This window comes from Ornithodoros turicata, chromosome 8 (assembly GCF_037126465.1).
Source record: "Ornithodoros turicata isolate Travis chromosome 8, ASM3712646v1, whole genome shotgun sequence".
NCBI classification, from domain to species: Eukaryota; Metazoa; Arthropoda; class Arachnida; order Ixodida; family Argasidae; genus Ornithodoros; species Ornithodoros turicata.
In genome coordinates, this window is record NC_088208.1 from 19,113,531 (window position 1) to 19,134,764 (window position 21,234).

The 21,234-nt window shown below is 45.9% G+C and overlaps 3 protein-coding genes across 4 annotated transcripts in view; 2 read left to right on the forward strand and 1 right to left on the reverse strand.

The window, feature by feature from the left end:
* Positions 1 to 267: 267 nt before the first annotated feature.
* On the reverse strand, positions 268 to 4,387 carry LOC135366602 (estradiol 17-beta-dehydrogenase 8-like). Of its 2 annotated transcripts, XM_064599382.1 has the most exons (4): positions 4,124 to 4,387; positions 2,514 to 2,707; positions 923 to 1,358; positions 268 to 336 (listed from the first exon to the last, which is right to left on the reverse strand). In XM_064599382.1, exons 1-3 carry the CDS (start codon positions 4,269 to 4,271, stop codon positions 957 to 959), a joined length of 744 nt encoding a protein of 247 aa, XP_064455452.1. In that variant the 5' UTR covers positions 4,272 to 4,387; the 3' UTR covers positions 268 to 336; positions 923 to 956. The 2 variants fall into 2 exon arrangements, with proteins under 2 accessions (XP_064455452.1, XP_064455451.1); XM_064599381.1 differs by having other exon boundaries at positions 268 to 1,358.
* A 1,859-nt stretch (positions 4,388 to 6,246) lies between these two features.
* On the forward strand, positions 6,247 to 10,828 carry LOC135366031 (histidine protein methyltransferase 1 homolog). The gene is made up of 7 exons (XM_064598685.1): positions 6,247 to 6,441; positions 6,498 to 6,645; positions 6,750 to 6,838; positions 7,284 to 7,355; positions 7,799 to 7,926; positions 8,985 to 9,083; positions 10,658 to 10,828. The coding sequence occupies exons 1-7, from the start codon at positions 6,298 to 6,300 to the stop codon at positions 10,812 to 10,814; spliced, it is 837 nt and encodes a 278-aa protein (XP_064454755.1). The 5' UTR covers positions 6,247 to 6,297; the 3' UTR covers positions 10,815 to 10,828.
* Positions 10,829 to 13,803: 2,975 nt separating this feature from the next.
* LOC135366603 (integrin alpha-9-like) overlaps positions 13,804 to 21,234 on the forward strand; it is a 50,159-nt gene continuing 42,728 nt past the window's right edge. The window contains exon 1 of the mRNA XM_064599383.1: positions 13,804 to 14,212. Within this exon, the coding sequence (XP_064455453.1) occupies positions 14,025 to 14,212 (188 nt within the window). The 5' untranslated portion in view covers positions 13,804 to 14,024. The remainder of the gene's footprint in view (positions 14,213 to 21,234) is intronic.

Here is a 21,234-nt window from a genome sequence, read left to right on the forward strand (position 1 = left end):
CCGAAGCGAAGATTATTTAGTGAGTCTAGTCCAGCATGGTGGATACACGATCTAGGTCAACTAAACACTATGTGAAGACAGAAATTCAGGAGGGGGTCATCCTGACCCCCCTCTGGATCCTCCCTTGCCAGAGTCTATACAGGTTGCACACTTTGCCTCCCCTTTGGAAGCTCTTTGCCCTCCCCCGAAAAATATGCCGGAAATGGCCATGACCGTATAAGTTTTATTTCAGAAGACATAAACTACGTACGCGGGCATGCTCAAGTATGAATTTCACGGGAGTATTTTATTTTTGGACCTTTCGATATCAATGCCGAAACATACATCTCGATGTCATGTACAGGGTGTGTGCAGAAAAACATGACCCGCATTTAGGCACATGGCTTGTTGCCTACCTAACTAACGAACTTCCGGTGGCGCACGATGGCACATTTATGCCTGCGAAATCTGCAGAAAAATTGTGGAAGCCATACTCAGCTTAAAAAATGAACGGAACAACCAAAACGTCGCCTTCCGTGCATCAGAATAGGGCAACATGGTGGACAACAGGGTGTATGTGAAAGGGCACCATGGTGAACGTAGGAGAGTTGTGTTCAAGTCCCGCTAGGGGCGCTATCGGTGCCTAAATCGGAACGATGTCCCACATCATGGATGCTCATCGGCAGTACCTCTAGCGGTGCCTGCACATAACTCTCGTGAGACCGAAATGCACTACCATGCACTATCATGACCGCCCTATTCTAATGCATGGAAGCTCATGTTTTCGCGCTCTGTTTATTTTTGTACACTGAGTATGGCTTCCAGGATTTTTTTGTAGCTTTCGCACGCATAAATACAACATCGTGCGCCACCGGAAGTTCCTCGGCTAAGTAGACAACGAGTTACATGTAAAAATGCGGGTCATGTTTTTCTGCACACACCCTGTACAAATTTCACATCCGGTAAACGGACACAACTCATGCGTTCACGCCTCCAGCGACTTCTATCGCAGCTCCTGTGATATACGAACTCTTGGGCGACGCCAAGAAGAGACATACGCTGGCTATGTCTTCGGGTGTCCCTTCGCGCTGCAGAGCTGAACGCTTCACTAGAGCCTGAATGGTCTCTTCGTCCAGGGGAGACAGCAGCGGTGTGTGAGTGATGCCGGGCAGCACAATGTTGCAGCGGATGCCAAACTGGGCCAACTCTAACGCTGCGGATTTCGTGAAGCCGATGACTCCGGACTTGGCTGCGACGTAGCAGGACATTTTTCGGAATCCCGTGGTGCCGAGAACGGTGGAGATGTTGACGATGGAACACTCCTTGAGCTTGTCCTCGACCATTTCTTTGGCCGCTGCTTGCGTGATGAGGAATGTACCCTGAAACAGCACGGGGATTGTGTGAATCGTTGCAATTGACGGTGTTGGAAATGGAAGTTCTGGGAGCTGCTGAACGTACATTTTGAAGCAACTAAACTACGATTACGCGCACATACGGTTCATAGACCTCTACTCGAGTAACGTTATCATGACGTTGGTGGACAGACTGAAACCGAAACAATCGGAAGGGGAGGGCTGGGTTCCACGAATAGGCACTTGTTCGCTGCCGAAGGTCGCGTCCCTTTCAGGGACCATCGTAATCCCCTCAGGACCGTGGCTTTCGGGCGCGACCTTGTTCACCCCTAGCTTCCAGCGTAGTTCAACTCTACCAAATTGGTGACGCTGTCGAACACTATGACGTCATTTGTTTACAAACAGGGAGAGGTCTGTCACATAATGAACGAATGGGCCCCTTCCCGCGAAACGTCCTCGTGACGTAATCATGACATTGGTATAGATATCGTGAAACGGAAACAACGAGCACGGAGAACGTCGCCGTTTCAGTGTTGCTTCACATCCTCGATGACGTCACCTACTCCTAAAGAATCAGAAACTACGAAGTTTTGCGGCTTCATTCGGGAATTCGTGGAAACGCGTATTGTTCACCGACGGCATTAAAATTTTGTGTAATGATCGAGTCCTTGAGCGAAGTTGATTTCTAACACACAATAAAACAATAATCTTTCTTCTTTTTTTGTTTCTAGTGGCACTTTGAATGGACACTAAGGCGCAAGCGCTTTCCCTCCCTTTCTCAAGAAGCGCGACAATGCGGAGGTGCTTCGGATTGGTCTCTTCAAGCGATCTCCCGCGATGATTGGTCAAATAGTTTGAGGTGAACAATAAGAACCTGTTCCGCATTATCGGCCTTCTGGAAAGGAGAAGAACAGGGAGAGCATACACTGCGTTTTTTCTATCGATCATAAATCACGAACGACGCAACGGGTGGGCCCCGTACGTGCCTTTAACGTTGGTGTCAAGGTAACGACATTTTTCATTCCGCGAGCAGAAGCTCTTGCACGTTCGTCCCCCTCTCATGTGTCAGGTATAAACACACGAAACGCGAAGCGACGAGGGAAGGTAAGGGAAAAAAGAACGCCATTGCAGTTACACCCGCTATCTTGTGTAATGCTACTATGTTCTATAAAATATGCTTGCCTTGAGGTTCACGCGAACCATTTCGTCAAATGCGCTCTCTTCGGTGTTGAGCAAGAAACTGTGGCTCAAGCATCCGGCTGAATTGATGACCAGGGAAGGTGCGGAACTGTACAGGCGGCGAATTTCGCTGAAAAGCCGCTTCACCGACTTGGAATCGCCAACATCTACTTCGATGGCCTGGTGCTCATTCTCGTCTGCAATGAAAATGGCGGGTCACGTTTGGCAGAATTGTCGGCACAGTTCCCCCTGAAGTCGGCCCAGGACGCAAACTGAACCCCTGTCCCGCACGCCTTCCTGCTGTCCTCCCTCCATCTGTCCACGTCTGTACGCCACTCATAGCCACAGTTGCTTCGCGGCGTTAACACGGGATTTAAAAAAAAAGTGTCGGAATCCCAAACTCCTAACCCGACCTAACGTTGACCTAAAGCAGCGAGGTCCCGAGAAATCGACCTCTTCGAGCTTCCAGGGGGGGATGTTTGTGCTTTGGTAGCTGAGCATTCTCAAATATTTCAGTGGTGCTGCAAAAAGCAAGGGGTGTACACCCCCTGGGGAGTGCAGGGAAGTCCTTGCGCTAAAGGGAGTTTGAATGTTTTGATAGTGACACATAACATAACATAATGCACCCATTTCATCGCACTTACTAACCCATTAGCGCATTATTATCGCACCCATTAACGCTCCAACGCACGCACGCATTAACGTGAGCCGCTTTTTAAAATTTTCCTCTCGAATTTATATCGCCGGATTTTGACCTGTCTTACAGCTCGCGAAATTAATTCCGATTTTTGACCCCCCCCCCCCCCCCCCCAAATCATAAAGGTCTACTTGTATTGCACGCCAGCGTGCTGAGGAAGAAAACTAGTTTTCTTTGTGTCGTATATACGTCGTCGGCGTCAAGCTCTGACGTAAGGCCATCGAGAACAACGGTTATTCCCATTGGTAGCCGGGAGCACGTGACCTCGCTCGCACTGTTTCACTGACGGAGATGCATGAAGTCGGCCCAGGGCGCACATTTCCCCAGGGCGTCAGTAGTGACGTTGCCCACATACGTGAGGCCGACAACGGCAAGCCCTTTCAACATCACCACCACCACCACCACGGAGATGCATGCCGCGATGTCAGATGAATTCCGGCATTCTCAGTGCTGTCTTTTTTTTTTTTTTTTTCTCCGCGTCTATTTACCTCCCTTGCTGTGAAACTTGGAATGCATGTTTATACCCATGCAAATAATTGTATCAATGTCACTGCCAATGCCGACTCTCTCGCTCTCTATTTATTGTACGTCCCCATTCTCCTTTCATTTTGGTATTTTATTTTGCATTTAGTGCATTTTAGTGGTTTTTATTAGCGTTCGCGCACCAGCTTGTGGTGCGCGAACGCTCCGGCACAACTTCGCGCACGTGCGAGTTGAGTTTACGTTGTGCGCTCACGCACCTCCGTATCGTAGCACTTAGAGGTCATTCATGACTCCAGGGTATTTGTACTGTATGTGCCAGATAAACACACCAATAACGGCGACTCACAACAGCATACCAACGAAGTGCAGAACTGGAAATAACGAATGCGTCGTGGACTGCTAAAGAAGATTGTATTTTTCTCCTTGAACTTACTTGGCAGCGTCTTGAGCGTGTTGAGTGCCATCTGCTTGTTGACGTCGGCGATGACCACCCTGGCCCCGTCCATGGCCAATGCAGCGCAGACGGCTCTTCCAATGCCGCTGCCGCCGCCCGTCACCAGGCCCAACCGACCTCCTAACATGGTTCAGGAAAGGTCACTAGCTCGACCGCGGCAACAGAGCAAGCACGGTTGCCGTGTATGTCCCTATACAAAGTGCAAACAATCTCGCCGGCCGGCAGCAGATATGGCGCATGTATGGAGATAACAGGGAAGCCTTCGGAACTATGCGCATGAGTGTGGAAGAAGGAGTCGATCGGAGAGATAAGCGCGAACGCCTTAGAGCTATTTATAAATGTAGAGTATCTTATACATGGCTTCCGTTGCTATACGTTTAAAGGGACATGAAAGTGCAAAAAATGTTCACCTTCCCGAAATGAAAGATACAGTTACCTTGACACCAATGTAAAAGAAACGCGAATCATCGCTTGAGCCGTTCGTGATTTATGAGCCAAAGAAAGCACAATCTACGCTTTCCCTCTCCTTCTCATGAAGCGCTGGAGAGCCTTCCGATTGGTCTCCTCAAACGATCTCCCGCTACGATTGGACGAATCGTTTGAGGAGACCAATGAGAGACCGCTTCGCATTGTCGGCCTTCTTGAGAAGGAGAGGGAACACGGAACATTGCGGTTTCTTTCACCCATAAGTCACGAATGACGCAACCGAAGAATCCCGTTCTTTTTATGTTGATGTCAAGGTAACGGCATATTTCATTTCGGGAGGGGGGGGGAATCTATTTATTTTCGCAGGAAAAGTCTTTCATTTCGCGAGGAGCAGTTTTTGCACTTTAATGACCCTTTAATAGTTCGCGGTTGGCTGGTTGATTAATTTTCCGTATTTGGGGTTACCTAACTTTCTGGGGGTCAGTTTATAACAGTAATAATGACCAGTAACAGTTTTATGCATCATCGCCGACATAAGACCACCCTGGCAAGAGCCAGGTAAGAGCCAGCCTGGAAAGAACACCCTGGAAGGCAGGGGATGTTGTCACACATTTCGGGGTGTTAGGGGTTCCAGCAGGTCCTTGATAAATAACTGAATGTTAGACTCGAGGAATCTGTGATGTACTCGCAAAGACGGATCGAGGATATTTCTGAGGGGCCTTGGAATATTCACGAAATTGTTTTGTGGTAGTTCGAGAATCTTTTGAATGCTTTCCTTGAAATAGACCTATCCTAATAAACAAATGACATCACAGTGTTCGACAGCGCCACCAATTTGGTAGAGTTGAACTACGCTCGAAAGCTAGGCGCGAACAAGGTCGCGCTCGAAAGACACAGTCTTGACGGGATTACGATGGTCCCTGAAAGGTACGCGGCCTTCGGTCCCATTTTTCCGTCAATAGGAGGCAGCGAACAAGTGCCCATTCGTGGAACCCAGCCCTCCCTTTCTGGTGTATTTCGGTTTCAGTCTGTCCACTGTCCACCAACGTCATGATGACGCTTCGGGGATAGAGGCCTATTATAGTAGTATTTAGAAGAACTGGTAATAGTCAATGATGCAAAATACGTACAGGTTGGGACAAAAGTTTACGGAACACGCGAGCGACGTACTCTTTCACCGGTGCGACACCCTAGCGGCTGCCGGAAGCGAGTGAGTTCACTGTTTCGGAGGGGTGGAAGGGTGCGCTGTTAGCGACACACAGCGGTAACTTGTACTTCCCAGGCACGCATAAGCACGCATAAGCGACACTGGAACCTGGAACCACTGTGTGTCGCTAACAGCGCATCCGTCCACCCATTCGAAACAGTGGACTCACCCGATTCCGGCAGCCGCTAGGGTGTCGCACCGAAGAAAAAGTACGTGGCTCGCGTGTTCCGTAAACTTTTGTCCCAAGCTGTACGTTCTAAAAGTGTACCGATAGTGCCTGCTTCACTAATAATTTCCAAACATTTCTTTTCCAATATCTGAAATTTTCATACATCCATTAATTATTAGTAGTTAAAATTATATGAAAGAGAAATAATGGCCGTCCATGGCACGACACACAAGTTTCCTGTTACCCTGAAAACGAAACCGAAACCGGAGTACGGTATGAAACGTGAACACATGGAGCTCCAACAACATGGCTCCTTTCTATCTCGGAGGTTGATGCTGGCGGGCTACAAAAATGTCGTTTTCGTTTAACTTTGAGGTGCCAGGCGCCGAAAACGACACAGTTCAAACGCCAACTGATGTCGAGACACAACGTAAGGAACTTGTCACGTGCATCGCTAAGTTTGAAGAGGTGAAACCAAGCCCGGAGCATGAACATGTGAGCATAGACCGGCGGTCGAGGAACCAAAATGCTTATGGCAAAGTGCTTTTCAGGTTCACGACGAGCTTGAGAACAGCGTGCTCGACTTAGTTAGCCTGAAGGTTCAATTTCTAGTTGGGGGCCAAGTTGAACAACGTCTACAAGGCAGATTGGGTGATGCAGTACGAGAAAACCTGGACATCATACCCAGTGTTTACGAAGGTGTAGCATTTGTTTTGATCCCCGTTTTCACATGTTGTTCTTCTGTGAACACGACATTTTGTGCATGGCTGACACCATCTTGCCATTTTTTACTTGAAATGCAGGTGGAATGAAAGTGTGGGAAGGCTCTGTCGACCTAGCCGAATATGTCGAAGGAAATGTGACAGTTTGCTCGGATACGACGGTTCTTGAGGTGCGTAATTCATATTTTTGTGCTTTAAGTTTGTAGAATGTTCGGTAGCTGTACTTGCGTTGCACACTTTGAAGGAAACTATACAATGTGGGTGTGGTATAAAAATCCATAAAGTAAATCCGCAGTCTCCCAGACGTACTGAGATACTCTTACACATGTCTACACATACCTGATAGGGATAAACCCCAGAAGGAAATCAGCTGCAAGGTAGTAGATATGGGACTGAAATGCCATTCCAATTCTAACAGTTTCTGTTCTACACTGCACTACTATGAGTTTCTGCAAACCTTTACAAAACATTCACTTCGGAATAGCCACACATCTCCAAACAGATATTTTCATTCACGAATGAGTGCAGACTATCTAAGTGTAGTACTATCTCGGCCCATTTCTTCTCTGCAATATCACAATTTCTTTTAATAAGAAATCATTTTCTTTTTCATAGCTTGGCTGTGGTGCAGGATTGCCCGGTCTTGTCGCCGCATTACGAGGGGCAAGAGTAGACTTTCAGGACTATGTAAGATAATATTTTGTACTCTGTAAAGTGCTGCCCCCGCATGAAGCGCGTCGGTGCAACAACTCTTCGTCTGACCTAGGGGGTTGTCTGAGATACAGAGGAGTCCTCTGGGATGCACATACCAATCTGACTAATTTGATCAAACCGTTACAAAATTGACCCATTCGCTTCATTACTAACAATTACACGTGCCCATAAAACATTTCATCTCCAGACTTTCTGTTGGCATACCGGATCTTATTTTTGATATTATTTTTTGCATAAGGAAGCACCTTTTACTCTGTTTGTTTTTAAAGTTCTAGTCCCATTATTCCTACATTCGCCATAACTGCACTTGCACCGGCTCCCCTTGAAAATAAACCGTCTCCATTGTCGACACCGGCAGTACTCGTATTCTTCTTAATCCGGTTGTGTCTCTTGTTTGTTTGTTTTGCCGTACGCAGAATAGAGAAGTTCTGGAGCTGGTCACCGTGCCAAACGCGTTCGCAAACCTGGGCAAGGATACGTATCGACAGTGCCGTTTCTTTGCTGGGGACTGGTCAGATTTGCTCTGCCATTTGAAAGGCAAAAGGTAAGTGCGGAAAAAGAAACAATTTTTGTCTTTTTTTTTTTGTAGGGCCTAAGTGCACACATTAGAGCACTGCACGGGCTCGGGCTTACCCGAAAACCCGAGCCCGGCCCAGCCCGTGGACCGGGCATGCCTGGGCATAGGGCCTGGGCTGGGCTTCCTGAGGATCCATTCGTTGCCGCGAAAGACGGCTCTGTTGTCCTTGCGTTTGTCTTCGAAACGCCCCCCCCCCCGTGCCTCACTCCTTCCTGCTCTCCTCTCTCCACCTGCCCATGTCTGTACGCCACTCATAGCCAGAGGTTCTTTGCGGCACTGACTCTGAACTAAAAACAAAAGCAGTGGGGGGGGTCATACCATGGAGTGGCATTTGTTGCACTAGAACACATAGGAAGAAGCTCTGTATTTGTGGTACAGGATAGTGGGCATACCAAGAGAAATAATAAACCACATTCTCAGATGAGTTATATATAAAAAAGAAAATGAAGAAAAGATCTCGAGAAATTAAGTTGTTCTTCACATATCACTATGCCTGTGTTCAAGAGCTTGAATGCAATGGAACACCTGACAGTCTGCTTTGCTTGCCAGTTCTTCATCCATTTTTTCTTTTTTTTTGTAAGACAGCTACTTTGTCTTTGGTGGTCAAAGGGCCTTCAACCTAGCTCTTTGAGGCCCCTGCTTTGGAGAAAGGAAGGCTACAAGGAATTTGTCAGCATGACATCGCTCTGGGGGCACTCTTACAGGAAATCTACCTGCTATTTCAGACGGCATACATTTTGAGAAATCCGAGACTTTAATTTCTCAGTCAGTACTTTACACTCAAAAGGTACGTCGACGGGCTCCATTGGCCATGAGTGGTCAGACATGTCGGGTTGATTGGTATGTACAATGCGATTCACTCAAGCCACACAAATGCTGATTGCGCCAGAAATGTAAATGTCTCCGTTGTCACTGGTCCAGTTGCCTTCATTTGTTGTGTGTCCTCTTTTCACGGCGTTTTTACCTTAGCCATTGCGATGATGTGTCAGTGTTGTGTGTGACACTGTCATTCTTCGTTTCAACAGGTACGACCTGATACTCACCAGTGAGACCATCTACAATCCAGCAAACTATGGACAGTTGCTCGCGATATTTGCAGGCTGCCTAAAGAGCACCGGCAGTGTGTATCCTCTTCACGTTTGTTGTTCATGGTGAACTATAGTTGTCATATCAGATGAATCACAGCCAACTATTTGTATGGGGCAACATATTATCTTGGCATCAAACGGAGATTTGGAAGCAGTATGTTTGAACGCAGAAAGGATGATGTTGCAAAAATATTTTTTTTACGAGGGCCTTCAATTCGAGTGGTATGAAGTAAATTTCATGAGCTGAGTTCCAAAATGAGCCAGGTCATATTTTACATATAATATATATACGAGAAAATGACGATTGCACGGCCATGATTTGAAGGGACAGAGTCGCACCCAGAAAATCATCTACGAAACAGACACCACAATGTTCGACATCAGCCGACAACCTACTTGGCTAAATTTTTTGTCCGAAAAGTGCTTAGATATTAAGGAAACAAATTTTAAAGAACAGCGCTGCTCCCGTAGCCGCGGAGGCTCCAGCGACAACGAGATCAGTGTGATGTCACTCCCCGACAGGAGGAGTGAGAGGGCGTTGCTGAGACCATCATGGCGTTTCTCTTCTCAAGGCCGTGCTCTGATTGGTGGTGCAGAGAATTACATTTTTGCCTCTTTCCCGAGACGGGACTCAAGCATACCCTCATTATCCAACGTTTGCTCTTGTCACGTATTCCATTGAAAAGCAGCCAGACTGTGCCAATATTCCGCATGCGATTTTTGATACCCTGGTCACTGATCAGTGAAGAATAAAATGACGAGATAGCTTTGAAATCGACTGGAAGAGATGCGACCATCTCTCTAACTCATTCCCCCCAGAAACCTTGTCTTTTGTGCCGTAATTTTGTGTGGCAGTTTGTGAAACGTGGGGCACACAACGCTGGCTCTTGTGCACACTGTATTGAAAAGAATTTCAAACACTACAAAAAGTAGGGATGTGGAAATATTCACGTTTCTCAAATACCAAAGCTAAAAAGCACGTATCAGAAATTGTTATCGGAATTCCAAATGGATTACAGAATTCTATATTCACATTTTGAATCAAGTGAAGGTCTTCTTCAAACTGAGTACATTCGAATATGCATTTCCAAAACAGCACGTGTAAACCTGAAAGCACCACAAGAGAAAGCATGCAGCAACGCGAGAGCTGCTTCATACTTGTCCTTTTTATGCTGTTTCAGTGTAATGTCGCCCCAAACTCAGGGCCACGTCTACAATACAAATATTGCGATGCATATGTCAGATTTATATTCTCTATCTCCACGCGTACACTATATGTGGATTCTGCTCGGATGTACAATCAACCCTTGATTTATGAATGACGTACGCGACGTACTTGAGAAAAAATGTTCAGAAATCGAGGTTTGGGACTTGGAAGGGTGAAGTGTCTCGTGCAAGAGGGCACAGTTCATAAAGTGAGGAAATTCATGAATCGAGGTTTACCTGTATTTGCTAGCTATTTGCTTTGTAGTCACCTTGCTTTTAAAGTGATTGTTCACATGGTCCTAACAGAGAGTCTTAAAGTGTAAAAGTCAGGTTGCTAACGGTCGCAAAAAAACTGTTTATGAGTATGCATATACAAAATGAGTTTCTTTAACTGAAGTTGTCAGCCTCTTAGCAGCGAAAACTTGCTACTTTGGAGTGGGCGGCGGTACAAGAGAGTTCGAAGACCACGTGGTGAAGGAGGGAACCTTTCAGTCAAAAGTTGTTTTTGTCACGGACGTAGGTGTACAGCGTGAAATCTTAGAGTTACGACATAAAACATGATCTTGGTATGCCGAGTGTGGCTTGTAGTGTATATTTCTTCTTCTCTGTCTTGGGTGGGATGGAGTTATTATGTATCGTCTTCCAATTTTTGATTGGCAAATTTCCCATAGGTGTACCTTTTTTTTTGTTGTTGTGTAGATGAATTTTGTCCTTGGTATACTGCATTGTTTTGTATCTTAAAGGGTTCGTGACACATTTGCAGGGGGGGGGGGGGGGGAGGTCCCTCATTATAGGAGGGACGAGCAAAAGCTCAAAGGATTGGTAATAATAATCATAATAATAATAATAATAGTTATTATTATGGCAAGGCCAGTACAGCCTGACTTCAAGGGGGGTTTGCACACACCTTCATACACCCCAGCCCAGGTTATGCCGAATTAATTGAAAAGATATTAGAGTCGAAGTGCACCTGAAGTTCAAGCTTCACAGCAGAGGGGCGTAACAGGAGGAAACATACTTGGCTGTGGCAACACCACCTAGAAATGAAGCCCGATCGCTTGAGCAACGTGATATAACAATTAAAAGTCCGCCATTCACGAGGTTGCTTTCAGCGGCTGTAGCTATGGAAACAAGCCGCCATCAGCCGCATGGGCAGCCACTGCTAGCTGCAGAAAGCCTGGGTTTCAAAATCATCTGCAGCAACTGACCGACATCTTGGCCGGCTGCTGCAATTGGTGGACTTTATGTGGCTACGTGCGAAGGAGTGACAGAAGGCACCGAGCAGGCCTTCTATACCTAGGTGGCGTTGGCTGTGGCATCGTGGCAGGCGTCTCCACGAATGAGGCGACAGTGAGATAGGTCACATGCCTACAACAACGAATTGGAATGACCGAGGCTTTGTGCTTCTGTCACATCATAGCTGTACGCTCAGTGTTCGTTCAGGGCTGCGTATCTCGCCAACTACGGCACACGGAAATATAATATTCTTTTTTCCTGAATGTTGTGTCACGCAGTACAGTACAACCGAATGTACTAATGCGCTACAACCGGGGAAAGGTAACAGAACCTTGCGTTTCCGTTACCACCTCCGTCACCGACCCATATGTGTTTCCGTTTCAGTTTCCGTTACCACCATTGGGGTGTTTTCCGTTTCGGTACTGCACCACTCGGGCGGATCCAGACCCTCAGTTTGGAGGGGAGACGGTTTCTTTGTCGAAGCGCATAGTGGGGGAGGGGAGAGAGATGTTTTTTCTGGCGGCAATCACCCTACACTGTCCCACCTGGATCTGCCACTGGCTCCAACCTCTTGTTGTTTTCCTTCTTACTTTCTTTATTAAGCTTTGAGACCGTGACAAAACTATAATGCCTCTATGTATACATTCTGAAATCTATTTTAATGATTTTAGGTATGCACGCACACAACAGACCACATTTGTTCGGGTGTACATAATCGTGGTTTCTTTGAACAGCTCATACGAACATGGTTTTCACGAGTGTTATTCACGTTCGCAACTTGCATGTCGCCGTAAAAATTATGTTTCTCAGACTGTACATTATATATTTACTTACCCGAGCCCCATCATTCACTGTGATCGAAAGTTATTATACATGAAACGGAAATACTCTAGCTTGATAGTTTTATGTGAGTTTTAGTTCCTCGGTTACTTTTAGTTCGCTTTATTCAGTTCATGTCACAAAATTATCTAAATGTCACGGCAAAGGATTGTAATCATTCAGGTCCTGCCAAGGGAATATCCAGACCCTCATTTTCGGGGTAGAGTGGTGAGAGGGGGAAAAAGGCGATGTGTTATCTAACGTTTTGGGAGGAAGGCTGGGGGTGGGGGGGTGGGGCAATCGTCCAACCGCCATCCCTCTTGGATCTGCCACTGGGTCCTGCAGTATGCAAAATAATTACCGCAAAGTGTTTTCGTTTCCGTTTCAGGTGTTCCGAGTGTGCAGTATCTGTTTCTGTTGCAGTTACCTGCTATATTTCCAGTACATAATACTGTTTGTGTTTCTGGTACCTTTCTCCGTCTGCAGCTCCTTTTTCATGTTCATTGCTGCAGGAAATCGGGTAGGGTGTCACCAGCAGCAATGTAAAAAAACACTAATCATCATCATCATCAACATAATAAAGTTGTTGCTGTTCATTTTTATAGTCCTAGGATTTTTACATGACACAAGAGAGTACAAGAAGGTATTTTCATGCCGTAACCAAAAATATACCTCGATTATAAGAATGTTGAAGAAAGAAAAACTAATTGCTGCTAAAGGCTGAGTGCACGATGCAAATGGTCAGCTTGAAATGTAAAAGAAAAGTCTGTCCAAGTGGTTGATTTGCAGCCGATTTTAGTTCACGATGGCGCGTATAGTTGAGGAAGGTACACTCTACACGTTTTTGCTACCTAAATTTCAAACCTTTGCGCATAAAAAGTTAAGTCCACTAAAAGATAGATACACGACGAATTCTTCCTTCGTGACGTGGGTAACATATATTCCTAATTTGGGGAGAAGAAACAGTTCGCCCTTCCCCTTGTCTTCTCCCCAAACTCCAAGGATATGCTGCCCACGTCAAGTTCGCACCAGCTGGCTTGCAGAATCATTTTATGATCCCTTCGTGTCTTCGAGTTTCTCATGGCGAGATTCAGGCACGTTTGCTTGCTTGTACGTTCTCACAGTATACGTCCTAGGAGAATATCGAATAGAATATGCCGAGACGCAGGCAGTAAATGCTCGACTATTCTATGCTTTGTCACTATCTTTTGATGACCCATGGCATATCTAAATTGACATGCTTCCTGCCTCACATTTCATTTGTTACAGCAGCTCGGTTAGTGCTACTCCTTCTTTTTGATCAAAAACGCACAGCGTGCTTGAGAATTTCGTGCTTAAAAACTAAAACTATCACCCTTAACAGTGTGGAATCCAGCGAAACGAGTACCTCCCAAGAGCAGACGACACCCGCTGACGAAACAGGTTAGTCATCGGTCCACTAGCGCCGCCACTTGGTGACGTCATGCTAATGACATCACGCTTCTCTTGTCTGCTATTCGCTGAAGTTTCTCAGTCTGGCGTTTGCATGTTTGTTTCATCCTGCATCCCGCTCTGTAGTGTGAAGGCGAGGGGCAAGTTGTTGTTACAATCTTTCAGCGTTCCTCGTGTTTCAACCCTGGAGTGGCGGTGTGCGTGTTGAACTTGGTGAGAGTGCGGACAAGAAGTGTTTTTTTTGTATCAGTCCGCACGTCCGTGGCGGATAGACGTTGTGGAAAAATGTGCGCGGTAGCGGAAAGAGCCTGGCCGGCGTTTCGTGTGTTTACTGTGGTGTGTTTCTCCGTCTACCTGTTCGGTCGGACACGAGCCAATAATTTGGATATTGACCACCCAACCGTGTTCGAAGGAAATGCGGGGAGCTACTTTGGGTACACCGTAGCTCTTCTCAACAGTAGGAATACAACGTTGTAAGTAAACTTTCTTCATTTTTGTTCGAAACGGACGCGCCGGTCGTTTCGAGACCTTGAAATATCAAGTCACCGAAGACTGGTGGCCAGAAGTGCTCTGCGTTTGTCGTTTTTGTTGATTGATGTTGTTTAATATTGTCAGTATTCGACATGTCACGCCGTTTACGTGATGCTTTACTACTGTTTTATAATGAGTATCGAGTACGTTCTCAGTTCTTTACCGTAAGTCTCAGGAACCATCACCGGCGTCAGTTACTCGGTCATCATCCTGTGAATCATCTTTACTATGAGCATTAACACGTGCCATCTGAAACCGCGGCATGGTGCGTCGACAGTGAACGTCGCAGCTGTCTCACTCAAACGAAACGCGGTCAGCGACCTCTGGACAACATTCCTCGTATTTGCAGCTTTCATCGTAACTTTCGATTACTTCACACGAGCCGCTTTCACAACACCTGCTGGACGTGTTTTGTGTGTCAAGCCGCACTGTAAACTGACCCCGAGCTCCGTGACCTATTTCAACTTGGTCACAGGGACCGGTAGTCGACCAAGGTGATTCGCCCGTCCCTCGTTCCCTCCCTCCCTCCCTCGCGCGCGAAGTAAAAAAAAATCGCCCCGAAAAAAAAAAAGATTGTATCGGTGATATCATTCCCGTGAGGAGCCGTCTTGTGCAGGGTGTAGTCATGCTGCGGGGATTTTGGATTTGCCTCCTTTTTACTTTTGTAACTTGAAAGATGTGCGGCAAAGGTTCGTGACTACGTGATGCACGCAGACGATGGTTTTGTTGTAGGGTCGTGCGCAGCTCTTGAAAAGGTCAGGGCGTTCATCTGCTGTCAAGCGGCTTTCAAAAAACTTGGCGGCTGGGCGGAATTTACTGCCTGCGCTTGAGCTGCTGCTTTTCTTCTTTTCGGGGGCATTTTGACTTTCGAGCGTACCCCTCGTTTCATAGTCCTTCTTCACTTGCTTCCTTCATCATTAATTATGTTACTGTTAGAGGAGACACATGAAAGACCGAAACTCAGGTATGACACATGTTTATTCATGAACATTGTTTTGAGATCCGTCTGGCCGATGTCCTTCGATGCGAATTACGTTGAGAAGGCGAAGAGCTCATGGATACCTGTCTGTCGCCCACACTCAGGTTCCTCTCATCCTGGACCGAGTCGGCTATATTGCCTGCGTTTATGCTATCTTATTTGGCAAGAATTTCCGCATGCTTGGCAACGCAGACAGTCGTTCCACGTACATTCTCGCAATTGCAGGAGGGAGTTCAAAGTGTCGGTGTTGTATGCATTGTTCCCGTTCATGTTACACACACCCTGTGTGATGTCTGCGCGTATGTTTTATTTCGACTACTCTCTTCTCCAGTTCTATCAGCAGTTAACCAATCTGCTTTGAGGACATTTTTTATTCAATATTTCTACTGCGAAGCAATACCGAAGTGTCCACCTAGAAGTTTTACTTGCCAAAGGGAAATTGTGAAAGATTGCGCTTTTTATATTCCGATCACTATCGAGTAATGTCCGCCGCTCAGTATATGGTCAGTCCCTATCGTCGACCTTTCAAGATCGAAAACTTACGTCGTCTAATTGCGGAAAATTGCAGAACGTTTAGCAATCTGATTTGGAAGAGATGTTTCTATAAATAACCACCTTTATTTATTTCGGTGTGTAAAAAAAAAAAAAAAACGTTATGTGCATCCCCTTTTATAATTTTCACTGCGGTAGCTTTCTCAGTTGACATCACTGCCAAATATATTTAACGTAGAGTTCACCCCCTTCGTTTTCATTGCTACTGATAAATATTATCAGTATGCACTAATCTGCGGTAGATAGAAGCTGTCGACCAGCGCTGCCGTGTCCTACCTTACTCAATTCCCACTCTTGTTTACACGCATAGTAAGACATCCCCATTTGTAGTGTCGTTTTTCGCTCTTCTAGCGTGTGCCCAACATAACAGGAGGTCGCATTTCGCGGAAGAGTGCCGCCGTCAGAAGAGCCAAAGGATGTCGGCGCCGTAATTTCGGCCCGGGAGTACACCGGAGCTTCCTGCGGCTTGCGGAAGCTCGCAGGTGCGGTCGGTGTTGATGCACTGTCGGCAAATATACTGTCGCCGTCTGTATGTTACATGGCTCGGCGGCGTTTCGTGTGTCGCGTTGTTGTTTGTACGAATATTCAGTTCCGAATGAAGGCGACGTCTCTTTCAAACCGAATATGCTGTAAACCTCTTATCGTTCGCACGCTACTGATTTTCGCGGATTTTAAGGGCGCGCGAAAATTTCGGCACTTCAAAGACAACGATAGTTTCACATTGCGTCGCTATTGTAAGCATTTGAACTGCTTTGCAGCACGAGCGTGTGAAACGTCGTTTTGATTTGATATACAGTCAAACTCCTTTATAGCGAACTTCAGGAGACCGCAGAAAATCTTCGTTGTAAAGGTAACTTCGTTAAAATGGATGTTTCAAAGGAAAAATGCCTTATTCTTGTTTACTGGTGGAATTTCATTGCTCTGATCAAAACGCACCTCAGACATTTACCTAGAATACACATGGAACCTTATCTTTGTTTTGACCTTTTTACCCCCCTCGTTATTTCGGTACGTACGTTATAAAGGAATTCGTTTTAAATGCCCGAAGTATACATTGAATCCTATGGGCGCCTTACCAGACCGCGAAAAACTTTCGTTATAACGGTCTTTTCGTTATAAAGGCGTTCGTTGTAAAGGCATTTGACTGTAGTAAGACCAAATTACAGGCAGGTTTCACACTAACGCTTTTCTCGTCCGTGTTTTTCATGGAGCCAAAACGGACCCATTTGACACTGCGCGACATGGGTTGACCTTAGGTTCTATTTTTGAAACGAACGACGAAAACGTGTGTATGAAATGGGCCTAAGGGCGTATCACAAAATGGTATAGTGACCGTATATGTGTCCGGATCGATCATATCGCTATTCGCTTCATTTTCTAAACATTAGTATTCGAAAAACCCTTGTCATTTAGTTACAACTACAGTTACCACGTTCAAGTAATTCCGTTTCTTTACAGTTACTTTCTAAGAAAAAAAAGAAAGAAAAAAACACTAATGTGACTCCGAAATACTTCGTTTTAGTACTTGGCAAAGCATGCTAGATATTATCATAGTTGTCTCGCGCGCAGAGCCCATCATTCTGAAATTTCGTCATACGCATTACTTAGTAATTGGATTCCGGTCGATCTCTATCTACATCATAAGTCACGCAAGATTGTGTGCTTTATAATAAGCAGGGGGAATATCTTCTCGGGCGGAATGCTTCGCAGCAAAAGACGTTCCCATGACACTGAATGGGCTATCTCAGTGGCGTAGCCGTAGCTGTCGGAGTGCACTCATGCTTGAAGACGAGCAGGGTGAAAAGTATTGGGGGCTGTCAGAATAGGGGGGCGCAATTTCAGCGGTACCCGGTAAGCACAGGCAACGCGAGGTGGTTTTAGAACAGCGTTTCGTCGAAATAAAGTGATCGAGATCCGCGTTGCGAAATAAGCAGTGACCGCCCGCGGTGGCCCAATCGGTAGTGTCTCAGCCTGCTGATCCCGAGATCGCGGGTTCAAACCCGTCCGGGGAAGGTGGCATTTTGGTGGAAGGGTACAAGTTGCTCACACACGCCGTCTTGCGGGAGGGACGTTCAAGGGGCACTAAAATTCAAAAACAAGTTCACTTCAAATTACGTTACACGCTATGTTAATTTCGTACTTGTTATGATCATAATTCAAAACTTTGATTCCGTTACGAAGCTTCAACCAAAATTATACCGAACTCTTTCTTGCTTCGGCGCTAAGCAGTGAACGGCACATCAGCTCGTGCATCCGTGTTTTTAGCACGTCCTACTAGATTATAGCGACCACGTCATTATCGGTGAACTCGATGAGGAGCCCGTCCGCTAGGGGCGCTACTCATCGGCCCGCGAGATCTGCATCGCGATTGGACGATGGAAATTTGAATTTTGAACGCGCAGAAGCGGACGCGCGATTACCGTAGCAGACGACAGCAACAGTTCCTATGAAAACGCGTAGAATGATGATGATAATCAACTTTAGAACGAAGCATCTCTAGGGTGACATGCACCACTTGTACCAAAATACTAAGGTAAGCTAAAGTACAGAGTACTGTAGAAACTGAGGAAGAAATAACCGGGCCGATGAGTAGCGCCGCCGCTAGCTTCCAAATGCGGCGCTGGGAAGGAGTGCCTATGACATGGTCGCTATAATCTAGTAGGTCGTGGTTTTGAGTCGATTCTGCGCGTGACAAGACGGCGTATATGCATGCAAGCTGCAAGTTCACTTTTGTGCGAGTTTGGGAGACACGGGTTGGGTTCTCCTCTGGGCATGCGCAGTGACGGCCCCAAACCGCATCGACACCCTATAGTTTACTTTAGTTAAGCGTGATCCTGTACACGCAGCTTAGAAGATTGTATCGTCTCATTGAAGCTGAGCGACAGAGACTCAAGACAGAACATGGATGGCAAGACTCATAGAAGCCCGCTTGGGTTTCTTGCAACCTGATCGACGTCTGTATACTCGTACAATATTCCTTCGGTATCCAAGGCGTTGCTACGTGTTGTCTCGGCATGCCAGATAGGGCGCTGTATAATTCAGGTGTTTGCTCTGCACTCACAGATAAGTAACGCCCGAACTGACCTTTACGCTACGGAGCGCTTGTACACTCTCTCTTATCGTTTAGTCTTATCGGAGGCGGCTAGATATACTGCAGGAGTAAAGTTAAGTACATCGGGTCCTGAGAATGGCTCTCTGGATACTTCGCGAATACACTGTGACCCTGGTTTCAAAAACTCCGACTAACATTTGAACCCAGATCAACGGCCCCTTAACTCGAATCTAACACTGAATTCTGCTTCTCGAAATAGATTTATTGTCACTGAAACACTCATCGCGTCAGCAACTATCCTAAAAAAAAAAAAAAAAAACGAAGGAAAAAAAAAGTAGTGTTAACCTCATGTGTTAGCAATGCTCGATCTCAGTTCAGAGATAACCAGCTTTGGTGAAAACGGACCTATGTCATGTCCATGCAGTTGTGCCAAGCCAGCCAGCCGCTCATTTCTTGCTGGGATGTTTCATGGCAAAGACGTCACAGACACTACCGATTATTGATTTTTCGCTGACATTTCTGTACGCAGGTTGATAAAACGAATATTCGTAATATTCAGTGAAATATTACAATTATTTCTTAGTTGTTTATAGGTGCAGATAGCTTTTTCTCTTTTATACTTCGTTATAATAGTTATAAGGGGACATAGCCAACACATTGTTGCGGGCTTGTTAATACACTTCTGTCAGGTCTCACGTGTGATTATATGCAGGATGCTAATATCTTGTGTCTCGCTTATTAGATTACGCACTTATTCCATCGCTTCTTATACATATTAACAATTTGTTATGCAATAACGAATAAATGAAACGGAGACTGGACTAAAGCAATAGTAGTAATTTATCGAGAGAGAAAAGAGAACTACCTTGGCGACTTTTCGTGCCTGATCCAGACACTATTCCTAACTGATATGGCTTTAGACAATGCCTGGTTCTTTAACCCAAGTAATGGTTGATGTCACTACGGATTACCGGCCCGAAATCTAATGGCATTATATTATACTCACTACTTCTCCACAAGATGTAACGTATTAACATCACTCAGTGATGATATGCATCGCCTTACCGGTAATGCATTACTTTGCTTCAGTTACAATGCTTCGTTAGATAGGTTTAGTGCTTCGTGCGCTATCCCTTACGCACGCGGAGGTGATATCATATACGATGTACTGAAACTCTCTGATAGTGAGTTTTAGCAGTACGCTGTCGCCTTTGCGTACGTAAGGGATAGCGTGTCGGTTCTGCGCACGCGCCAAACGTAGAAATGCGTGTATTGCGCAGAACCACCAACGCTATCCCCTACGTACGCAAAGGTGATACCGTATGTAAGGTATGGCGTTGATGTGGTTCTGCGCACGCGCAAAACATAGAGCTGCGCGCATTGCGCAGAGCCATCAACACTATCCTCTGGGTACGCAAGGGCGCTAAAACTCTCTATTAGTGGCAAAGATGCAAAAAACGCTGCAAAGTGTTACAAAACGGACAGCGGAGGGACATGGAATACCAAGTAGCACAACGGTCTGCGTTATTTGACTTCGTCTCAATTAGTGAGTTTTAGTACTATATCGTACTCTGTCGCCTTTGCGTACGTAAGGGATAGCATGTTGGTTCTGCGCAATGCACAAAGCCCTGCTTGTGTCTGTGCGCAGAACCACCATCGCTATCCCTTACGTACGCAAAGGCGATATAGTACGATATATAAAACTCACTAATAGAGGGTTTCAGTAGATCGTACGCTATCCCTTACGTACGCAAAGGCGATATAGTACGATATAATAAAACTCACTAATAGAGGGTTTCTGTAGATCGTACGCTATCCCTTACGTACGCAAAGGCGATATAGTACGATATATAAAACTCACTATAATAGAGGGTTTCAGTAGATCGTACGCTATCCCTTACGTACGCAAAGGCGATATAGTACGATATATTAAAACTCACTAATAGAGGGTTTCAGTAGATCGTACGCTATCCCTTACGTACGCAAAGGCGATATAGTACGATATATAAAACTCACTATAATAGAGGGTTTCAGTAGATCGTACGCTATCCCTTACGTACGCAAAGGCGATATAGTACGATATAATAAAACTCACTAATAGAGGGTTTCTGTAGATCGTACGCTATCCCTTACGTACGCAAAGGCGATATAGTACGATATATAAAACTCACTAATAGAGGGTTTCAGTAGATCGTACGCTATCCCTTACGTACGCAAAGGCGATATAATACGATATATTAAAACTCACTAATAGAGGGTTTCAGTAGATCGTACGCTATCGCGTAAGGGATAGCGATGGTGGTTCTGCGCACGCCCATAAAAGAAAGCGAGCTTCGCGCATGCAGTGCGCGGAACCAGCAACGCTATCCGTTACGCACGCA

What these genes read in the sequence shown, in the direction of transcription:
- LOC135366031 (XM_064598685.1), top strand. Translation starts at nt 6,298, where the DNA reads ATGTCGTTTTCGTTTAACTTTGAGGTGCCAGGCGCCGAAAACGACACA. An exon ending in CATACCCAGTGTTTACGAAG is followed by an intron (nt 6,646 to 6,749) that starts GTGTAGCATTTG and finishes CTTGAAATGCAG; the next exon opens with GTGGAATGAAAGTGTGGGAA. An exon ending in CTAAAGAGCACCGGCAGTGT is followed by an intron (nt 9,084 to 10,657) that starts GTATCCTCTTCA and finishes TGAAGTTGTCAG; the next exon opens with CCTCTTAGCAGCGAAAACTT.
- LOC135366602 (XM_064599382.1), bottom strand. Translation starts at nt 4,271, where the DNA reads ATGTTAGGAGGTCGGTTGGGCCTGGTGACGGGCGGCGGCAGCGGCATT. An exon ending in CACGCTCAAGACGCTGCCAA is followed by an intron (nt 2,708 to 4,123) that starts GTAAGTTCAAGG and finishes TTTTCATTGCAG; the next exon opens with ACGAGAATGAGCACCAGGCC. An exon ending in TGGTTCGCGTGAACCTCAAG is followed by an intron (nt 1,359 to 2,513) that starts GCAAGCATATTT and finishes GTGCTGTTTCAG; the next exon opens with GGTACATTCCTCATCACGCA.